This window comes from Limanda limanda, chromosome 7 (genome assembly GCF_963576545.1).
Source record: "Limanda limanda chromosome 7, fLimLim1.1, whole genome shotgun sequence".
Lineage (NCBI taxonomy): Eukaryota > Metazoa > Chordata > Actinopteri > Pleuronectiformes > Pleuronectidae > Limanda > Limanda limanda.
The window spans coordinates 8,687,812-8,703,633 of record NC_083642.1 but is presented as its reverse complement, the minus strand read 5'-3'; the positions used below and the strand labels follow the sequence as shown (position 1 = coordinate 8,703,633).

At 43.5% G+C, this 15,822-nt stretch overlaps 1 protein-coding gene across 2 annotated transcripts in view; it reads right to left on the bottom strand.

Moving 5' to 3' along the window:
* Positions 1-15,822, bottom strand: part of LOC133004892 (cadherin-4-like) — a 222,935-nt gene that overhangs the window by 64,580 nt on the left and 142,533 nt on the right. For both annotated transcript variants that reach the window (XM_061074446.1, XM_061074447.1), the window contains exon 4: positions 4,486-4,718. In XM_061074446.1, coding sequence (XP_060930429.1) covers positions 4,486-4,718 — 233 coding nt within the window. The remainder of the gene's footprint in view (positions 1-4,485; positions 4,719-15,822) is intronic.

Below are 15,822 nucleotides of genomic sequence, written 5' to 3'. Positions count from 1 at the left end.
GGTATGTGCTGTGTGCGTTGGTGTGGGCGGCTTGAGGAGTGGGTTGCGGAGCCGCATGGGCAAGGTGTTAGTGTTCAGTGTCATCAAGCAGGCGCTACATTTCAGACATGCATTCTGCGGTGCAGGGGCGCTGGAGCGCTGGTTACACTCACAGGTCCAGGTATGTGCAGGAGTAGGAGAAAATAGGCTCCACTTAGGGCAGTGGAAACAAACTGTAAACACAACTCAGACTTTTCCTCATGGTTTAGAGTGCTGGCTAACAACAATCTATTTATAAATCCAGCAGCGAATTGAGATTTGGACTCATTTCAGCTCTGATTCTGGTTCCTACCAACTCAAGAGAGTAATATATGGCCCCTTAAAACCTCCCCTATGTTCATTCAGCCAGTCACTAACTTTGCTTCCTGGTTCGTGTTCCTGTTCATTGCGTTCTGTGGGTTTATCAGACATTTACATCTGAAAGTTACACAAACCACCTAAATGACACTGAGGCAAACCAGCAAAACATAAAGATAAGTTCTAAACAGTTCTAAAATAAGTTCTCTGTGAATTCATCACTACGAGTGAGACCTATCACACACACTAAGTCATGTGATATGTGATGAATATAAAAGATACTATACCTTTCTTTAATAGTAGCTTAAACAATATCTACTGTTGAAAAACGCGACAAAACAATCCCAGCACAGTATCTTCAAATGAACTGGTTTCCAGTGTCCAGACTCTGCTTTAACTCAACTAAATGACTAGTTATTTAACTGCAAAGATCAAATGTATCATACAATGATGTTTACAATTGTATTTTTTTAGGACAGCACTATTTATGTCAAACTGCTTTAAAATTATGAAAAACAGATTCAAGTAGAGATACATTTCTCCAAAAAAAGTGTATTATAGATTAGATTATAGATAGATTATCATTATCATTATAGTACACTATATTATGTATTAGTAAACTACCACATGTTTAAATTCCTTCTGTCTCCGATTGGTAGCTGAGGGTAATAGCATGTCCTCATTTGGCCACTAGGGGAGCTCTGCACCTTTGATACAGACCAAACATTCTAACGAGCCTGAGGAGCTTGTTCTCTAACTCGTGGCCCAAAACGCACAAGCACTCCTCCTCTTGTTCTGTGTTTCTAGTCTGTATAGAGAAAGTCCAGCTCACATGTTTCCAGGGTGCTATTCACTGTGCTGTGCGACAAGGTCACTGATGGAACTCTTTGCATTCAGCCCGTATTCAGAGGACCAGTCTCTGCCAAGCGCATCACGCCTGTGTTTGTCAGCAGAGCGGCAAGAGACAGATGTGAGCCGGTTTTGGACAAATGTATTCTTTTTCTTCCGAGTGGGGGAGGCTTAGTGGGGTTGACTGCATGGGATGGCATCCCAGTGTGGCGAGGGGCGGCAGAGGTGGAGCGAGACATGTTTGGGATGGAGTGAGAGAGGAGCAAGGGGGGGGGGGCCTGTCAGAAGCAGATGTGCCCCCCCTATGCCCCCCCAGCCCCACCTAAATAAGTCATGCTCCAGATCCTTTTATCTGCACATGCTAACAGGTACTAGTGAGTTCCCTGAGGAGAGATGCAAAAAAAAGAATAAGGATGGAGAGAGAACAAAAAAAAAGAACCACAGAGGAAGAGACGCAGCGGTGGAGAAAGATCTGTGACCATCGCGGCTGCAGGAGGCTTAGGAGGGATCGTCTGGGGCCGTGGTTCGATTCCGAACGCCGCTTCACTCTTTCTCTTTTCAACTCACACAAAGAGAGAGAGAGGAAGGGACTGGGAGGCGATGCAATTGATTACGAAACAGGTTAAGCAGCTTCGTCTGTGCACTTATTCAAACTATTATAAAAGATGGAGGATAAGGAGCACAAGCAAACCAGGAGTCGGATATGATAATTTCTCTTTTTACAGCTTTACCGATTCCAGAGATTTAAAGGTCGTGTTATTTCCCTTAATCCCACTCAGGAGTGGGAACACACACTTTTTGACATGCACAGATTTTGGGCTCAAACCATACAGACACTTTAATGCCTAAACAAAGACGCAACCACACACACAGCGTTCACAATAATTAACATTTTATGCATATTTAGCATAATTCACACTTGATCTAACATAATCGCTTACAAAATAAATAAATATGACTCTCGCCTGCACACACACACACAACCACACCAGACACACACATGCTTAAGCACACTAACGCTATGTGAACAGGAGTCACTGAGTGTGAAATGGATGCAGCCCCCCCCCCCCCAACCCTGGTGCCATCAGCCCTAGCCAGCTGGCGGTGGTCCCGGCTCTACCCCTCCATGCTACTGCCTCCCTAAAACCCTGCATGCTTTGATATCAGCCAGCCCCCGGCTACCCAGACATCTGGAAGTTATTATTCAGCAGAGCACGCCACAAAGCGCCATTTCCATAATGAAACAACACATTTTGTTTCAGCGGCCTGCTTTCTGCTGCTGCCTCCCCTCGCCACACACATGTTTGATCCATTGTGCGTCAGTGTGATTCTGACCCCCGACCCTGTTTAACTCCTTCACTGTTGGTCGGTCCGTTCAGAACTCCTCTGGGTCTCCATATTAGTTTTCTCACACAGGAAAACTCAAGTTCAATAGAAGGTCAAATGACCCTCAAACGCCGTGGTTTCATAAATACATACTAAGCATCGAATCCTTTTAAACCCGAATTAGAAAAGTGTCAAAATAAAGGCCAAGTTATTCAGAGCCAAAACCAAATCCTCCCTCTTACACCCACTCTGACTAATAGATCGTTTGTTGGCTGATGTCCCGCTACGGTTCTCGATTGGTCTTTAGATTGTACGACTGACTTTGTGCCATCTCTTCTGTTTCCTGGCCGTGCGCACTACAAAGAAAATCCAGCCGAAAACAATTCATGGTCGGGTTTTAAATGGTCTGAAGAGGCAGCACTCAAAGTTGAAAAACTCCAGAAAGTTAAACAACTTGGAAAAGTCATGAAAAGTTCAGTTCTTCAATCATCTGAACCACCCTTCAGAGGAGTTTTGTATTCCATTTATTTTCATCTTCTGCTTACACATAAATCTGAACTTCACAGTTTATGGTGAGTTATGAATAAGTCAGGAATCACCGAGTGATGGCAGGGCAAATCCAAATGGCTTCTGAAGTGCAACTGAGATGCTGTCAAGCTCTTTCTGTTATTCTCTTATTTACCTGAAACAGTGACTGGTTCAGCGTTCACCCAGCACCATGAACTGGAATACAGTCAATAAGTAAAGAAAACAATGTCTATACCAGGGGAGAACATTGTCAGCAAGCATTCCGATGCATTGTTTGTACAAAACAAGAGGGGGCGTGTATTGTGACATCTGTGTTTCCCTAATGCTCCAGTTTACATGTACAAACAGAGACACAGAAACCAAAGTTCTTGAACATCTGCATTTGTAAAAATGTTGAGAGGCCAAACTGTGGCCAGTGTGGACAGAGCCTTAATCACTTCCCAGCATTGGCATCTCAATTATTTTTCAACTAACACTGGATAGAAGTGAGTTTGTTGCTTCTACAATAACCAGCTGCTAACTGGGTTTGTTTGCTGATGCTGGCCAGGTTGTGTACACTGAGGTTTAAGAGCTGCTGCAGCCAAAAGCAACATTATGAGAAAGGTGAGACTTCATCAAAACATTAAAGTCTGTGTGCCACAAAACCCACACAATAAAAACGAAAGAAAGCTTTACAGGACCAATAAAGGTCTGTGTAGAGCTGAGGGAGCTGCAGAGTCTGGCGACAACTCTTCATGTTTCAAACAGCCATTGGATTCTAACTGCTTTCAGCATTTTTGGAGTTAATTTGAAACCATCTTACGTGGATAAAAATGTCATAGGGTAGCAATGACCAGGAAGTGACATCTGAAACAAAAAACTGAACCTGCCTAACAAGACGTGGTAAATCCATTCTGTCTCGTAAGTGATACGTCTGTCTCAGCCCGTCCTGCCTGAGCTGTTCCAGCCTCGCTCGGTGTTGGTGAACACGGCCCCCCCTAATCACACGCATTGTCGTTACCTAATCTGATTAACACGCGGCTGATATCGACGATGAGATGAGGTCTTTAGTGGGTCTGTTGTCATGGGGACGGGCTGCTCGGTCCTCCTCTGGCCACCGAGAGCTTTTAAATAGATGTGTAAGAGTTGAGGACCCATGGGTTATCCAAGGCCCAGGATGTTTTCCAATAACAGCTTATGACTGAGGGGAATCAAACCCTCCCCCTGTGGCAGCGTGATCCTATCACTTTTAACCATGTGCTACTGCTACTTCTCGCTGCTCCAATCCCTCTCTCTCTCTCTCTCTCTCTCTCTTCCTCTCACTCCGTAAAACCCCGAGGAGTTCTGACCTGATTCTTGGCTTTTCCTGCAGAAGATTTGATAGGAGGAAGAAACTCTGGGACGATGATTGAAATTTGAAGCATGATATTTGTGTTTGTGGGCGTGCTCATCGAGTATGTAACTCACCTCATTCTCATTTTGTGGAGAGGACGGCGGTGGCAGGTCAATCAGCGCCAGTTGCACCACAGTCTCCCAGACGTGTGCCTGCGGACCGCTGGCTGTCAGTTTAAACTGGACCGGTTCATCTAGGCTGGCCCCCGCTCCCCGAGCGTAGATGGACCCATCTGTCCGCACGCTGAAGATGGGGTCGCTGCTCCGGAAAACCACAGCTTCATTCCCCATGCAGTCGTCAAACTTCACTGTGGACAAGGAGAAGTGAGACGGTTTTAATATACTATTCATTAAAGCAGCTGATTTCGGTCATAATTAAGTAATGAAATAGGTTGAAAGTACATAGCGGCATATGGGAGTGAGGCAGACACGGCTGTTCTCACACAAGCACACACACACACACACACACACACAGGGCGTCTGCAGTGCACACGTCCCAGCAGGAGGTATATAGTATAGAGTGACTACTTATTGTACCACTGTGCCTGGTTTGATACTGCTGCGTTTGACCATTAGTCTGAAGGTTAAACCATCACGAGGAGAAGTCTCTCGAGGATTTCTCCCTGAAGCTGCATTTGAAAAATAACGCCGGTGCGCCAGGCATTTATTGTGAAGGGGGTGAAACACATTGAATGAATGAATGTATTTGTTGCTAATTAACTGCTACAATTACAGAGAGGAGTAGTGATACAAAACAAAGCAAACAAAGTTGCAACTTTTGGAAGACATAGAACAACTGGGTTTGTATTTTCCTTGTACGAAAAACACTTTTTTTTTTTTAAGCGAAGGCCACATTACTCTGTTTGATCTTTCTCCAGTGATCTCAGCCCCGAGCTCATCCAGTCATCGTCTTTCTACAAGTTTGTGTTTATGCTGAGTGAGGACATAAAGCAGACGCACAGTGTTTAACGTGTCGCAGCACCAGCTCACTCTGAAATATATTCCACAGGAACGGCTGTAGCAGGATTTAATTTTTCTCTCCAGAAAGAGCAACATCATTGTATATTTTGCCATTTCCTTCAAACTACAAACTCAGACTGAGTTCAGTGCACTTCAGTGGCCTCCCTCACCACCAGTTCTGAATCCACTAGAACATCTTTGAATTGTTCCTGCCATATACTGTATAGTACCATGGGAAACAGGGATGGGATTGAACTAACAGAAGAAGCAATTTCCTGCAGAACATGAACAGAACATTAAATGACCTAAAACAGCCAATTCTAAGAATCACATCAATTTTTTGGGGGGGATATCCAGCTGGAATTCTTCATTTCATTTCAATGGGAAAAACAAATTCTTCTCGGAGAATATCAAGTTTCACAGATTAGGCAGAGCCATTTTCTTTTTACAGCCTTGTGGGATGTGCCATAATTGAGCTTGAAATATAGAAAAATAATGTTCCTAATGGACCTCCTACATTATTATATAACATTATATGCAAAAGTGCTTCATTTCTCTGAATAGGATGTTTACATGAGTTGCTAATAGAATAAAACCCTCATATCCCTGCTTGCAGAGAATAGTCTGATTATCACCCACACCAAAATAACATCCACTACATCATGTCCAATGTTCCTGCCAGAGTTTTAAAACAACAACCTGTGATGGTTAAATGCACGGTGTTATTTTCTTGTTTACACTCAAACCCAGAATGCTGTGAAACATCCAGTACATTATACTGCAATTAAATTATATTCATGTCTACATAATGTGGATAAGGTCAAAAAAACACTGCACATCTATTCATTCTGTTGAAATGTATTAATCGGGTTAATAGAAGAATATTGGCATGTAAACGCGTCTAGAAATGCAATTACAAGGGGTCAAGACATAAAGAGCCTTGAATTCTAAAGCTGATATATTAAATACTTTGTCAAAGCATGAAGTATAGTACCAGTGCTTCTACACTACAACATATGGAGCTGTCTGTGTTTGATCTCTTAGGAAACTACCAGACAAAGGTAAGTGTATCCCATAATGTCCTCATCCTAACATATACAAGATGCTGAGTTCAAGGCCGTGATGCAACACTATCTTCTCTTTCCCACTTTACACATCTGTTCAACAGCTGAAAACATCTTTCCATCACAGAGACGCACAGTTTGATCTGTCTGCCCCCCCCACCCCTATCTGAGGCTAGACGTCCTGAAACCCTCTCAGAGTTCAGGCAGAGGGGACAGCTGCTCAACAAGTGTCCAGGTCTAGACAGGAGGAGACATAAGATGGATTACATTAACCAAAGGGGCAGAACAAAGCCTCCTCCGTTCAGCAGATTGCTTCTCTCGTCGTATTGTCGAAACATTTCCATCCCAAAAAGTCTTCGGAAAGCTTCCTCGCTCCTTTCTGTTTATCTGATTCTTTCCCTTTTGTCTAATCTCATTTCTTCCACCTTTATTTCTGCAGATTCTCAAAGATTCGATTTGGAAGGTGGTGGGGCGAAAATAACAAACACACCAGTTGGCAAGCTTGTGCCCGTGCGAATAGAGTTCTGGAAGGCTGCCTGATTGTATTCACAATGAGATGAAGACAAAAAACTAAACTCAACCTCTTGTGCTTATTGTATTCTCTACTTGTCTGTGAAAGAGTCAAACACTGAAAAACAATAAGTGTCTCCTCTCTCTCACAGTTGTGGCCTCAGCCTGTAGTGGTGCAGTGAAGTGAAGGTCTGTAAACTGAAGCTTCATTCTGAGGGAAGTATTGTTAACCATAATAAATAAAGCATGCATGTATCTGGGTTGTAAACAAAGGTATATTATATGTGGCCGTCTTGTAGCAGGAGGAACAACCTTTTGGATGCTTGGGTTTAGGTTAGTTTGGTTTTATTTGCAAATAGAAAACCTGAATAATGATTAATGTTGATTTAGGTTTAATCAAATTAGGTAAATGTTTTTTGTTAATTAATCTTATGAGTAATTTCTAGCAAAGATGGCAACAATCACTGGGTTTTTAAAATGTCTGTGAGCTGATGTCAATATTCAGCTTCTCCTATTTGTAAATTAAACACTGTTGGGTTTTGTACTATGGAAAAAAAAATTTGACCGTCTACCCGTCATTTTATTTATAATTTTTTGGCTTTTTTCCCCTGATTTTTATTTTTTATCATTATTACTATTACTCCTGCAGGCCTGGAAAGTACTTTAAACAGTTCTCTCTCAAGTGGGGATTTTACATCTCGTTTAATAGATTAAAACTAATCATAAAAACTCTAACACAATTAAATCCAGAACTTCTAAATTTAGTTGAACAGCATGCATGAAACACAGACCAAGTTGAAAAGCAGTAAATGTTTCAGGTAAGTTTCGGGAAAACTATAAAAGTCAAAGTCAATGACCCAATAAATGTTGAGGCAAGTAGAAGTTGTATAATCAATCTGTGTGTGCGTTTTTGTGTGCGTGTGTTTGTGTGTGTGTGTGGACATTTATTCTCTATGATTGGCTGCACGTCTCCGTAATGACAAGCAGAACTAAGTGCACCGATACCCACACACAAATGGAGTGACAGGCTGTGCATAGAGTTCCCAGAGGGTCTTGTTTTTCCACCAATTAAAGAGAAAGACAGTGCAGATTCTACCTCTCCATCAACACACACACACACGCACAGACACACACAGACACACACGGACACACACACACCTCCGATAGCTCCTCTTTCACCCGGTGCGGTCGATACTGCTATAAGAGAGATTATAAAAATCGGCCAACAACAGAGCAATGAAGCCCGACGGCACAGTGCTGCACATTAACACGTCGTCTAAAGCAGTGGACCCAGGTCGTGCATTGATTTGGCAAATAACACCAACACCCCCAGTGTGCCAAGCAGCCAGCCCAGCACTTCTACACTGTTTAGTCAACGTGAGCCGTCACAACCCTGAAACGTTACGGAAACCACGATATGCATATCCACACTGGGAAGGAAATGTTTCATTTTTAATCACTATAACTTTGAGGCTCACCAAAGCCCCATCCTCACTTTTCTCCCAATTCTTTTTTTTTTAATTAAACTTCCTTTCACCCTCCAACAAGACAAGGACAAGGAGGAGAGGGATGCTGAAAGGAGGTGTGACCTTCTTCTGATGGTTCTCTGGACAGCCTGACAGGAAGTAGGTGACAAGTGTTGAAAGGGAAGTGAGAAAGGGATACAGTCGAGGGGGGGGAGAGGGAGAAGGCTCGGGAGTGACAGAGAAAAGGTGAGACGAAAGGGGGAAGATGGAAAGGGTAAAGGAAGACGGGGAGAGAGAGAGAGAGAGAGAGAGAGAGATGAGAGGACAGAAAGTGTGTGGAGGTGGCAATCAGAGAGACAGTGAAATGATGGGAGAACATTAAAGGAGGAGAAAGGAAGCAGGTACGGAGCTCACAGGCAGATTGCAGTCAGTGAAGTGGAGATCTCCAGAGGCTGCAGCCATTTAAATTGTTCCAAGTCTGATGCATGGAATGCTTCAGATGTCGCCGTGCATTGCAAAGCAGTAAAGAAAGCACTTTTTTTTCCTGGTGCTAATCCCCGCTGTAATCAGGCCCACTGAGGACAAGAGAGGGGGAGGAGGAAAGGAGGGCATGAGGAGGATGAGAAGGAGGAGAGAGGGATGTGAGGCGGAGTGGAGAGGGAGGCTGGAGAGGGCAGCGGATGAGGGCCTGGCACCGGAATCCTGGCTCGGCGAGCTGGCTCTGTCTCACACAGCCACACTGGAATGGATGGGCTGCTCAGATGGCTGTTTAAACAGGTTAATTGTGCTGGCCTCCCAGGAGACCGGGACAGATGGATAGATGAATAGGACGAGAGAGGAGAGGAAGAGAGAGCAAAAAAAAAGATCGACAAAGGCAGAGCGACGGAGCTGGGAGAGATAGAAACAGAGGGCGGGATGTAGAGATGGATGGCAGGAGATGAAAATGGCCACGGATCAGACGCTCCGCGGGGAACGTGCCGTCTAAACTGCAGAGCTCCGCCCGGCTCTGATCAGCGAGTGAACAAACAGAGCCAGGTCCACTGTCCACGCACTGATAGACTGTGAAGGGAGAACAAACTTGTGATGGAAGGGTGTTAAAAGCAAAGTCACAGGCCCGTCAGGGAGCTGCTCCACTGAAGCCAGTCGGGGGGGGAACTCGCTCATCCCTCCATCCCGACCACAAACCTACAAAGAGACGCAGGCATCGACCGGCTCCCGTTTCAAAAGAGCTCACAGCGAGCGCACGGACACAAACCGAGAGGGAAGCAGGAATCGTGTGGGGAGAACACATCAAACCAGACATCAAAGACACAGAGGAGGTTTACGAAATACAAATGTATTTATTATTAACTGTCAAACAAAACAAAACGTTACTTATCAAACATGCCGCTACTAGATGCACTACAGAGATTGAGCTGCTGTCTTGTACTACAAATAATACAAAGCCACAAGGAATTTCCACTATATGCCTTTGCATGCTTCTGCCAAGCAGCTGTTTACATCCATATCTATCCAGACTCATGTGATGCACATAGTGAGGACTTCGAAAGACTTCTATAAAATGCTTTCTGTCAACATTAGAATATTATTGAGTTCTTCAATGTTTTTATGGAAATATCATCTTCACAAGGTCCAAAAATGTGATTTGTTAAGGTCACAGTGACTTTGACCTTTAACAAACTAAATTCTAATCCGGTAATCCTTCAATGCAAGTGAGCCTTTGTACCAAATTTGAAGTAGTTCCCTCGTGTCATTCCTGAGATACTGTATTGATGAGAATGGGATGGATAGAATGGAAGTGGAAGGACAGATGAAGGGTTAAAGGCTGATGGGCGGACAAATTGACAAACGGACAGACAACCCTACAACATACTTCCTCCTTTGCTGGTGTTGAGGCATAAAACCAATTTAAGGAGGTGAGAGTTAATGTGAAACTGGCCGATGTTACACACATTTATACAAAGTTCAGTGGTTAGAGACTGAAAGAGGTTTTATTTGGTTGGGAGGAAATAGAGAACTTGTGAGGGAAAAGGATTGTTTGTGTATCATTAGCTGAGACTAATTCTCATAATGAAATTAACTGGAATGAGAAAAATTATATCAATGAGCTTTCAAAAACAAGGCTTTAATTCTTAAATTTATCCCAGTTTAGGATTTTGGTCACGCTTTGTTTTCAACTTTGTTGTTTCCCAGTTTCTTGAAACTTTCTCTGCATTTTGCTTTTGCAGCAACACGGCATGTCTGCAGTGGACTGTAAACCAAAAAGGGAGTGTCAATGTGTGTGTGAGTCCTGGATATGGATGGCCTGTGGTGTCTTATGTAAAGTTAAGCAGCTTCACTGTTTTATTCGGTTGAACACATGCACTTTACTTCACCACTGAACTGTCTCTGGGTAAGAACCCAAGATGTCAGCATGAGATATTTGGCTGTAGATAAATATCTTGGCAACTTTTCACCCCCGAAACACTTCTCTTGGTTTGCTGGAAAACACAATCAGTTATTATTGTCCTGCTGCATTAACTTTTAACCACGTGGGTCAGAGGAGGCTCGGATACAAGGAAGGACTTGAGGCACACAAAGCTACTAATAGCAATATGTGTGTGCATTACTGTGCTTGTATCTTGAGGGCACTCCTGCCAGTGTGGAGGTCATATGCCTCCTCAAAACATCTACGCTTATTTTAAACCTCTCTGTCAGCAACAATTCAACTCCGCTCAGAAAGAAGCCGTGCACGGACCTTGTGGTGATGTTTGTGTTTGTCTTCCTTTTAATTTGTTTTTAACACAAGAAAATATCTTTGAGCTACAAAGTGAATTTTCTTTCATTTAAAGAGACTCGATATTAGAGGAAATTTTTAATTTGACTGGAACACTTGCCTGAGAGCTATACAGAAAACCTCTGCTATCATTCGGATTCAAAGGTCCACACTTAAACAGAGAGGTTGAAATGTTATGTTACGATTCATTAATTAGTCTTCGTGTTCATCTGGATTTTGCTCTTTTCAGACCCTTGATTCTCCATCCTGTTGTATGGAGAATCAAGGGTCAGTTGTGGAAAGGGGTCGTCCAGTTATACAGACTGGCTGATCTCAGAGCTGCTGGCTAACAACACCAAATGTATGCAAATATACTCAGTTTGATTTGAGCATTAGATTAATGTGAGGGCGGTCCAGATTGAATTCTGCAAGGATCCATTAAAATCTGTTCAGCGCAGTTATCAGATGTTGAGGACGCAACTGAATCGCCCATTTCAAGCACAACGCCCCGGAGTGCAAGTGTGCACAAGACTGTATAAAAACAAATCATACAGGTTTAGAGTCACACTCACAGTGAGACCGACAACAAACACCAAATGAAGCAATGTTTTTTTTGGCTAATCACTGTCTCCCTGATGACTGATCAGTATTCCTCCAAACAGGCTCAGAAGGGCCTGATTGGCCTCCATCAATTCCCAGCCATCTCTCACAGTAAGAAGAAGTGAGCTGGTGTCAACAGCACAATCGATCACACTGTGTCAGTCCCTGCATGAATACTGTATGATATACAAGTATAAGTACACAATGCCAACGTATGTCTGTGACCACGACCGACAATGACCCATCACTCCTGCATGAAAAGCTCATCACGCCCGCGCAAAGACGTCACACTCTGCACAAACCGAACCGTCTGCTTAGCCTCACAGTCTCCTGTTGCACATCTGTAAAGCCCGTCTAATGAAAATCAAAGATTCCCATTTTCTTCACCCTGTATTGTTTTTTATTAAACACGCATTTCCAGCTTCTCAGTCGCCTGCATTGTGGTGAGATATGAAAAAAGGAAGACAGACAGAAGGAAAAGTGAGACGGCAAGAGAGAGAGAAAGACAGAGAGAGAGAGAGAGAGAGAGAGAGAGAGAGAGAGAGAGAGAGAGAGAGAGAGAGAGAGAGAGAGGGAGGAAGAGAAAAAGAGAGAAAATCTTTTGGCAATTAGGGCTGGCTTTAGTGGTGATTAGGAGAGAAGGCAGTGGGAGAGAGAAAGGGATCAGGCAGAATAAAGCCTCTCCCAGGACGGTGGAAAAGTCCCTTTGTAGAAAAAAAAAAGAAAAAGAGAGAGAGAAGATGAAATAACAGGCGAATGAAAGTAAGCACTTCCCTAACTTTTATTATTTTGGAGTTGTGGGTTGGTGCAGTGCTGGACAGCGAGTTTAGTTGTACTACACACACACGTACACACACACACACACACACACACACACACACACACACACACACACACACACACACACACACACACACACACACACGTACACACACACAAACCCACACACACACACACACACACACACAAACACACACACACACACACACACACACACAGAGACAGAAAGGTATTTACACAGCCGACCACAGCTCATATGCCTATGCTCCTCTGGGTCCTTTGGCCTTCTACCCGGCCTCTCTGCGGTTATCGGGGGAAACAAACTCCAAAACGCTCTGGGTGGCGGCGGCTCAGTGCGTTTACTGGATCGATCACAAATTCAATGATGGATTTGATACGTACAGTATAACTTACTGTTCCCTGGAGCCTTGGCCCAGATTTTGTATCACCACTGTTTGCACTGCGATACCAGACAAGGACCGAGGCCCTGCGGCAGGAGATCTGATGCAGTCGGACCAATGGAACTTCACACAGTGCAGCAGTGCAGCAGACGGGGGGGGGGGGGGGGTCAGCGTCTTTGTGTAATGCGGGCTGGTGCTGCCGGGCTGTTAGTGGCTCTTAAGGATGAGAGACAATGATGGAGGTGTTGTTCATAAATACAAAAGACATTCTTGGCATAGACAAGGCAGCTTCATCTTTAAGATGGAGCTGCTGACTGTGCGGGGGACGGCTGCTGTCAACCACTTGCATCAAGTCCGGTTCTGATGGATTTCGTTTCTCTCCCATGCATTTTAATGTTGCTTACCTTATTTAACCCCTTTGGTATATTTAGTCTACTTTCAAGAAACAACAACATTCAGGTGCCAGCAATCTCAAGGTCACTGTTTTTGTGTATGTGTGCATTTTGTGTCCTTTTACTTACTAAACCATGTATCTATCAACTTCCCCCAGGACCAACTAATCCCGGTCCACTGTACCAGCCACTGAATCGCTTTTTATTTTCTGTCACAGTGGAAAACAGTAAGAAAAATGCAGAAACACAAGTATAAAAAAGACAACTTAGTACAGGCCATAAAAAACAAAGGCTTCAACTTTGCCTTTATTCCAGTGTTTGCCTGCGAGCATCAAATATGCTTGTTGTAAAGAAAAAGAAATCATTTTCATATTGTTTTCTCAAGCTTCCCCAAGGAAGCAAACAGCACAAAATTGCTTTCCCCTACTGCTGGAGGAAATACCGGCTGCATTTCTCAAATCTAATCAACATCTCTCCATCAAAAACCTTAAGAAAAGGTTCTGTTTTTCCAATTATAGGGGTCAGAGCGTAGAAACCAGAAACCAGAGAAATCCCTCTAGCCTTTAAACCATGGAAAAACATACATGTAATTGCACAATCTGTATGGGGGGATAGGGAACATGGGTTTTCAGCAGTAAGTAGTGATATCTCTTCTTTTTTTCTCTCCCTTGTACGATAGCCATCAGGCTGTGATCCCTAAAATCCCGGGATGATGGTGGACTACTATGGCTGAACCATGCAATTAGTGGTTCTGAAGTTTCACTGAGATAGGAGCAGAGCTGGAAGTTCAGCAAACGGCCAAACCAGGGACACAACTCCAAGAATGTGTAAGAACACTGGAGTGGTATGCATCAGTAGTGCCAGCAGAACACTATGAAGTCAGTATGCATACACTGTTTACATTTTCATCACTTTCTATTGATTTGTATTCAAGTTAAAAAACATTTCTTCATATGACTTGATCTGTATGGTTCATTGATGTAAATAAAGATGGACAACAACACGGCTCCCTAAGCCAAAGCTTTTTCTTCGCCTCCGGTTGAATTAATGCAGTATAGATATATAATCCCTGCCTCCTTCATGTTAGCAAATGGGACATTGACCAATCAAAAATGGCAAAATACACATCAAATGTTTTTTTTTGTTATTTGATGATATGATAATGCATGAAATGTCATGATAAGCAGGTAATACTAATTATTAATCGTGACATCCTGGACGTTTGGACTCTGCTCCAAATTACCTCATCCAAGCAACAGCACAGCATTTATAACCAGGTTTTTCTGGTTTCATTTCTGAACAGTGGGAGGAAGTGGATACATGTCGTCCACTTCCACATTTCAAGTTATTGAGTTTAAAAAAATCTCAGCTCCTGCAGTCGTGCAAAAATAGCTCTTATTGTCAGCTGAACACAAAGTAGAATCCATATCGGACAACTTTGCATCTCAGGATTTATGTCCAATTCCAACAGAGTCAATGCTGGAAATAGTGGGCTGTGCGTTGAGGAAGAGGAGAAGACCAGGCAGATGAATTGTTGTGCAGTATGTGTGCAATTTTGTTGGAGAGAAACTTTTTGTGCCATAAAATCCCTGCAATAAATGTTTTGTTAACTGTATCCATGATCTGTCCCTAATACCACTTCATAGTGTTCTTTCACAGGTGTCCATTTTTGCAGAATAGCCCAATAACGCTGTTATACTGGTGGTGGCTAATGTTCGTAGCCCAAAGCAGAGATCAGGAGCCGGCTACAGAGGTCTCATAAAAATGATTTTTAACATACACTGTTTCCACTATATACATTGTGCAGCTATGAGTCAACATTTTATGATTCAATAAAGGACAAAGGTTACCTGTATGTGTGTGTGTGGGTGGGTGTGTGTGTGTGTGTGTGTGTGTGTGTGTGTGTGTGTGGGCGCAAACAGGATTGCACTAAAAAACCTGTGAGCTAGAATATAGTGTCATGAGCGACCTGGGGGAGAAACATTAGTCAGTGATGATTACTAACAACATCTTCCTGAGGGCATCTGTGTCATTATGTGTGTGAGCACATTACGTTTTTTTCTTTCTATAATGCCGCACTGAACCATCTTGTGGGCTGAATGAGGAGCTTTTACAGAGAAGTGACTGATGGGTCTTAAAAGTGTCGCCTAAATGTGTCTTTGGGCTCCTAGACTATAACAGAGCCTGGCCGGGTGTGTGTAGTCGTGTTTTTGTGTCTATGTGAATGTGTTTGTGTGGGTTTGTCTGCACACACAGGTTGAGGGGGTCCAGATCTCCTTCCTGTGAATGGACGTGTGAACTACGGGAACACTTTATTGCAGCTGCTGATACGGAGCACACTGATATGACAAGCCAGATAACCACTTTTCATCTCTCTCTCACACACACACAGACACACACACACACACACACACGTACACACACACACACAGAGAGGGAGAATCACAGAAGCTGGAGGCTGAAGGAGGCTGGCAGAGGAGGGAT